This window comes from Octodon degus, unplaced genomic scaffold, assembly GCF_000260255.1.
Source record: "Octodon degus isolate 3935 unplaced genomic scaffold, OctDeg1.0 scaffold00206, whole genome shotgun sequence".
Lineage (NCBI taxonomy): Eukaryota > Metazoa > Chordata > Mammalia > Rodentia > Octodontidae > Octodon > Octodon degus.
In genome coordinates, this window is record NW_004524782.1 from 2,144,383 (window position 1) to 2,151,988 (window position 7,606).

A 7,606-nucleotide genomic window follows, 5' to 3' on the forward strand; every position below is an offset into this window, starting at 1 on the left:
TTCTGACCTTTGTTGTAGATCTTTGCTGTAGTTATATCCTTCCCACGTACTGAAGTTCAGGTGCAGCTCTACAAAGTTAGGACTTATCCAGCTGTGTCTGGCCTGAATCTGGCTGCTGTGCTCAATCCTTTCCGCTGCTGCCCTTAAGGGTGAACCTGTTGTGCCCCGGACCTGGGCTGGGAATGTGTCTGGCGGCTCCCGGAACTCGGCAGAAAATCCTACTTGGCGGGCGGAGTGGGGGAGGCATTGCGGAGTCTCCATACTGAATTCTACAGTGGTTATATTAGTTTACATTCCCACCAACATTGTACAAGTGTTCCTTGTTTATCCATAGTCTCACCAGCATTCATTATTCATTTCTTTATGATGGCAAATATTTTCTTGGCTAAGGTGTAGTCTATTGGTGTTTTAATTTACATTTCTCTGAATTATAAATGATTTTGATTTGGGGTAGAAACACTCAAGCAAACCTGAACTTCAGTGAGAAGCACAGAGCCCTGTACAAGTGTCACATAGACCAAAATTTAATACTGTCACAAACAGTGAGCTTTTCTTCCTGTATCAATCGCCCAGTTGTAGTTCTTCTGTAAAGTGACCACTCATTTCACTTGCCTACCTTTCAAATGGATCTCTGTTTGGGAGGAGTACTTTTCCTTCTTTACATAGTCTAGATACGAGCAATAGCTTGACAAATTTTCCGTCATTCTGTACACTTTTCATTTTTCATGTTTTCTTCGCTATGCAGAAGGTTTTTAAGTTGATGCCATTCCCTTCGTTAATCATCAGTACTATTCTTTGTGTTATCAGGATTTATTTCTGGAGTTATTTGCCTATGCCTATGACTTCAAAAGTACTTACCTATTTTTTCTTCCACCAAGTTAAACATTTCCTTTTCACATTTAATCTTCAATCAATTTTCATTTCATATTACTATGTGGTGAGTGATATGGCTCTAGATCCAATATTCTATATGTAGACAGTGAGAATCCCAAAAACTGTTCATTTATTAAAGATTTTATACAAACTCTAGGGTATGCTTTCATCCCTTGGACAAAGACCAAATAATTCAATATGCTTACAGTTTTTTGGCATCATCTGTTGCCCTTCATTGACCCTCATATCTAATTTGGTTCCATGACCAATTTTTATCACAGCAACTTAAAAAGTAATTTCAACTCTGGGATTTGGAATCATCCATGATCATGGTAGCCAGTCAGTTTGCCCTTCTGCTGCTGTGAACCAAAAGGAAAAAATAGGGTGCAGACTTTGGAGTGAAAAGTGAGCATGTTGAAAGTATAGTTCATTAGGGCCAATGCAAGAGTCCATCAGATCAATGCACTGCGGGTCAGTTTTCTTCTGCTCCGTGTTCAGAAGCTTGATTCATCCTCATGCTATGAGGTTGTGGGGTTAGTATTTTGACTACTAAAATCTATATTTGTTAATTAATCAATATACCGGTGGAATTTTTGTTTCTCAGCATAGAGTGCTGCAGATAAATCTTGTTAACTTTCACTGCTGTTGTGTGGACCAGGTACAATTGGATTTTGTGATAGTTGGTAAAAGCATTAGGATTTGTTAGCTGAACTGTCTCATGCTATTGATTTCATGGTGAGACCCAGTATGTACGTGTCTGCTTCTTCTGTGAATAATAATCTGCTTGGGCTTCGTATCAGTCATTTTTTGTCAGTTCATCGATCAGAAAATTTTTCATACAATCACTTCAAATTATTTTCATTCAATTATGCAAATAGGCCCTGTGATTTCTGAAACACGTTATGTCATCATGTTGATTTTTTTTTCTATGACCTCATTAGAAATCTTTCTTAGATAGTATGTCTGATTTTGGTTTTCTGCTTTATCCTTGAAATTGGTTCCACTTGGAATTTCACATTATAAATGATTTTGATTTGGGGTAGAAGAACTCAAGAAAACTTGAACTTCAGTGAGAAGCACATAGCTCTGTACAAGTGTCACATAGACCAAACATTAATTCTGCCACTACCTTCCACATGAGACCCTCTTAGTTTTCACAGATCATGTAATAATGTCTCTCCAAAGCACATCATATTTTTACTATACTCATAAATAACTCATAATTAGTTTCATAAGCAGCAACTGGGAAAAGGTTTTCAGAAATGTATCAACTCCCCAGGTCAGTGCTGTCAAAGTACTAGAGGTAAAATGATAATTGGGCTCCTGGAGGAAGACGAGGGCAGAGAATCTCAAATCTTTTTCTGAGTGTCCAGTTGCCTCCCTTTCTCAGGATCCTGCCTCTTCTTGACTACACAGCAAGTCTTCCATTCTGACAGAGGGCAGAAATTGGGTGAATATCTTTAATTTTAATCTGAAAAACAGAATCAGAAAGGAAAGGCTGTATGAGTAAATTGTTTAATCTTGGGAAAGAGATGGGAGGGAATAGAACCAGTGCCAAGGCAATGTGGGACAGAAAACTTCCTTAGTTGTGATAATAAGTGACCATGAATTCATACTAATTCATAATAGCTTTTATTATACCTTACTTGGATCCTCACAGAAAATAAATGTTGAAAATCTAACTGACAGTGAAATTTGATCTTTAAAGTCCTTAAAGACAAAGCAGCAAAATCTGTTTTTATTTACAAGTCAAGAATTAAAATATTAGCATTATTTTAAGGATACCCAAATAATAACTTCATATTTTTTATAAGTACTATTGTGGGACTGTAAGAATCATATAATTATATACAGAAACAAGGATGTAAATGTTTGCAGAATAAAAGCGGTCCTTATGTACTCTGTAGTTAGGACACTAGGAGTAGAGATAGTAAAGCAGCCTCTACTGAGATACCTGTGAATCATAATGTGAGATTGCTTTTCCTTTTTAATTTACAAGCACAACACTTAAAGGACAATAATGTTAAAATTACAAGTATTTGTCAGTTAAAAATATTTTGTTTTATACGTTCTAATGTCAATCACAAATTTATAACTAATTTTTCCTTGTTTTACTACATAAAAATTCCATATTTTACACTTTCACATTTTAGTTGCATGTGTTTTTTATACGTCAATGGATTGCATAAATCTTTCTTCATTACTAATAGTTTTACTTAACCTACCATGTAGGAAATGCCAAGTTTTAACATGGAATAGTTAATTTCTTCTTGCAATTTTTGTTTCTATTTGTATATTTTTGCAGCACGTTGTACCTATGTTTCTTATGTGGAGACTGCACATGTACATAAGAATCTTAGTTCATGTTGCATGCTGTTCCACTTCCTTCACCCTCCATCTTTAAGCTCTCTTCTCTATTGTGAATGATCAATTTCTCCATTTCTTATGATTTATATTTTAGTTTGCTCTCTATTTTCAATCTTACACAATTCCATCACATATTAGTATTTTATCTTTCAGTGTTTAAAGACAGAATATAGTCTATTATCTTTTCGTAGGTAACACTGAATCTTTGCATGAAAAGAAGAATGTTTCTATTGCCAAAGTACATATTAAGTTATCATTACATTTACTAGTTCCAACTTGGATATGGGCCATATCCCGCTATTTAAGTTGAAAAGTAGAGGACTACATTTCCTTAGGATGTTTAATGCTTTATTTGTATGGATGATATCTCCTAAAGAACAAACCTTAACACCAAACTAATTTTTTTTTTATCAAAATGGAAACAATATAAACGAAATACCAAATTATGAAAACAAACTGAAGATAGATCTAGATTGTCTGGAAACATAGCTGATCTAGCTTTAGTGTTGAATAGACCTTACACGATGGTGTTTATACAGAGTCTAGCCATCTTCAAGTCTCTTGAGACTCTCCAGAATTTAGATATCACTAAACCGTTTCCAAGGACTCTTGTTTAGCAAACATAAATAATGCCATTGCCCACACTCGTAGTTATTAAACCATATAAGATACATTGTACAGGATTATGAGAGTAATTCATATATGCTTAATAATATTTTTACTTCATACATCTAAGTTCTAAAAGCCTCTTTAGAAAGCTAAATAGAAGGTAAATTAATATTCCTCAGCGAAAATACTATATAGCACTTGATTAGAAAAATATAGCAGCACTGCATGTTCTGAGACAGAAACCTCTAACTCAGAAGACAAATATCAGCTACCAGAGTCTAGAAAAGTGGCTACTATGTATTGCAAGTAAGAATGACATCCACATCTGAGATTATATAGTTATGGGCCTTCTTTCACCTTTACCATAATCTTATCCTTTCCTGCTCTGGGTGTAATGTAAAGCACATCTATGTGATTGTTAAGGATTGATTGCAATCTTGTCTCTGGAATTCTCTTAAAGGTGTTCAGAAGCCCAAGACTGGTTCCGACTGAAGCCTTTTCCCAATGATCTTGAGTAAAAGTTTTCATCTTCACAAAGTTGTCAAAAAGTATTTATTGCCATGGTGTGCTACTTTAGCCTGTCCCGCTGTTGCAGAAAGCCCTCAGAATTGCAGGTAGGTATGAAAAATCAAGCCTCCAAATAAGGACAGTTTTCAGTTGTCCATTCTTTGAACCCTGTGTATTCTGGTGTCATTTATTTGATGCATGTGGTTGCCAAATTCAGCAGTAAAACATTAAACAGGAAAAGACTTAAGATTTATTTCTGTTGAACACAATTCACAATATACATTCCTGTTATTATAATAATACTATCTCAATTTACTTAAGGATATGTGTATTTTTCTAAGTCATTACCCCAAAAATGATAGATCTGTTATTTGAGGAGGAACTTGTGAGGACAGATGTTTACATTCATATTAACGTTTAAGAGATTAAGTAACATCTACGTATGCTTCACTTTATATTGTTAAACTACCCAGAAAGCTCCTTTGATATTTAGCTTTCATTGTCCATATAATTTGTGACTATATTAATGGTGTGGTTCACCATTCATGTGGAGGATTGCATTGTATTAACATCAACCATTAATTCCTTCATTTTACTATGAATGAGCATGTACATGATGGGTATGTGTGGTGAAAGTCTGTGATTTTAAATAATCATGACTTATTGGTGTATCAATATTGGAATGTCTCTTCAGCTTTATAAATAGAAATATATTTGAAAATGTATGCATAAGAGCGAGATTGATGGGATAAAATTTTATATAACTTCTCCTTACATTGATTGTTAATTGCCAGCATAAGACACTTGTAAGTCATCCACACCTACACTGATACATCATATATCCTGCCATTTCAATTTTTGGTTTCTAGTTATAGTTTAAATAGAAAATAGAGGGGTCGGGGAGATAGCTCAGTGGAATAAGCACTTGCCTGGAAAGCTCAAGGACCTGAGTTCATCCCCGGTTCCGCAAAAAAAAAGAAAAAAAATAGAGTTTTACTAAGAATAATAAGGACTGGTTTCAATAAGCAAATTGAAGTACTTTCATAGTCACTAATAAAATTTTTCAAGTTTCAGTTGAAGCATTTCACCTTTTGTTATCCTCTTGCATTTCTTAAGAGTGCTTCACCTTGATACCCATCTCGCTTTTTCTTTTTTTCCCATAATTTTATTAATAAACAAATAGCAATGAGACAGTTTCAAATCAAATTGGTAGGACAGCTTCAATAATTAACACATTGCATACATTCGTCCCAGTGATTAACTGCTGTACAAGATGCGGACATGATATCCTATTTACAAACACCATGAGAACAAATCCCTCTATTCATTAAGAGAATGTAACTATATATCTATCCTGACCACTTTGAATACACAGATACGAAATGAACATTCATCTGTTTTTCAACCTTCTGCTTATTTCCTTTTTCGTTCACCCTCAGGCATGATTTGTGTGTGTGTGTGTGTGTGTGTGTGTGTGTGTGTGTGTGTTTGTATGACACCTCATGGAAACAGCACTCGAATTAAGATCACCAAGTTTGGCACTTAAACTGGATGATGTTTTTATGCATTTTAATATACATTTTCTGAAATAAAACCACAGAAAATGTTTTTGCTTATTTCATGTATTTGATTACTTATCTTTACAATTTAGATCAGAAATCCAATTGGAATTACACAGTATTGTGTTGATATTGAAAAAGTTTCCCTTTTTCCTAATATGATTATCTAGACATGCTGAGTTTTGATTTCGTTTCATCTCCTCTCACTTTTTATTGCTTCTGCCAACTTAACGTCATTTCACCCTGATGTCGACTATTCCAAAATATAAGTAGTGATTATCTTCATCAATTTGTCCATTTAATTGTCTTTGGAAATCCTGCAGGAGCATACAATAAAAGTTGCCTTTCATGCTAACAGAAATAGTTTTTCTTGCTATCCTGTCAAGACTGTCATCAAACTCCTAGACTCAAGCAATCTTCAAATCTCAGCCTGGCTGGACATAAAAACATGTAGCAAAACCTCATACTGAAAGGAATCTTGTAGCCACTATGTTTTGTTAAAGGGGTGCTGATTAACAGAATGTCTCGCAGTGATATGGCAATAGGAGTCATGTTCTTAACACAGACTACTCTTGGAATTCTTGGTAATTTGTCTTTTGTTTGCTATTATCTACTTCTTCATGACAAAGAGAGCGCATTAAGGTCCACAGATTTGATCCTCAAGCACCTTTCTCTAGCCAACTTCTTCATCATCCTCTCTCATGGAGTTCCCCATATAATGGCAGCTTTCGGCATGAAAGAATCCTTCAGTGATTTTGGCTGCAAAATCCTTTTGTATATTTACAGACTGGGCAGAGGTGTGTCCACCGCGCTGACATGCCTCTTGAGTGTCTTCCAGACCATCACGATTGGTCCCGTGTACTTCTGTTGGAAGGATCTTAAAGTGAGAGCCCCAAGGTACATTGAGTCTTCCATTTACCTCTGCTGGATCCTGTATGTGATAATAAATTTCATTTTCCCGATGCAGGCATATGGAAAACAGAATAACAAAAATATGACAACAAATAGATATTTTGGATTCTGTTCTATAAAAGTTAGTAGCAACCTCTTCTCATCAATATATTTAGTACTACTTATATTGCCCGAAGTTTTATTTTCTGTGCTCATAATCTGTGGCAGTGCTGCCATGATGTACTTTCTCTATCAGCATAAGAAACAGGTTCAATATATTCACACTACGACTTCCCCTAGATCCTCCCCTGAGTCCAGAGCTACACAAAGTATCTTTGTTCTTGTGTGTACGTTTGTGATTTTCAACACACTCTCCTCCCTATTGCACATTTACGTTGCTTTCACATACCATCCCAGTGTGTGGCTTGTGAGCTTTGGTGCCCTTCTTTCTCTGTCTTTTCCTACTGTCAGCCCCTTTATTTTCATGAGGAGATTCCATTGTACTGGGGCTCTGTGCAAGAATTCACCAATTTAAACATGTAAATGATAGATTTGTACATAATTAAACTGTTTTGTATGCATCCTCCTCAACACTTTAATACAGAAATATATGGAACAAACACCGGTCTTTGTAAGATAAGCCATCATTGGCATTGTAATATGTTAGGTGCTTTTATGTCAGACCTACACTGGCATGTAAGACTGAACGAGGTAGATTACTTCTATCTTCTTGTATGCCATTCTGGTGATAGTAATCCCAATAAATATTAACTCGGAAAAATTTAATGGATTGGGTCTTA

At 35.4% G+C, this 7,606-nt stretch overlaps 1 protein-coding gene across 1 annotated transcript; it reads left to right on the forward strand.

Moving 5' to 3' along the window:
* The first annotated feature begins 6,435 nt into the window (after positions 1 to 6,435).
* On the forward strand, positions 6,436 to 7,341 carry LOC101569565 (vomeronasal type-1 receptor 4-like). Its single transcript, XM_012517700.1, has one exon. It carries the CDS (start codon positions 6,436 to 6,438, stop codon positions 7,339 to 7,341), a length of 906 nt encoding a protein of 301 aa, XP_012373154.1.
* Positions 7,342 to 7,606: the final 265 nt, after the last annotated feature.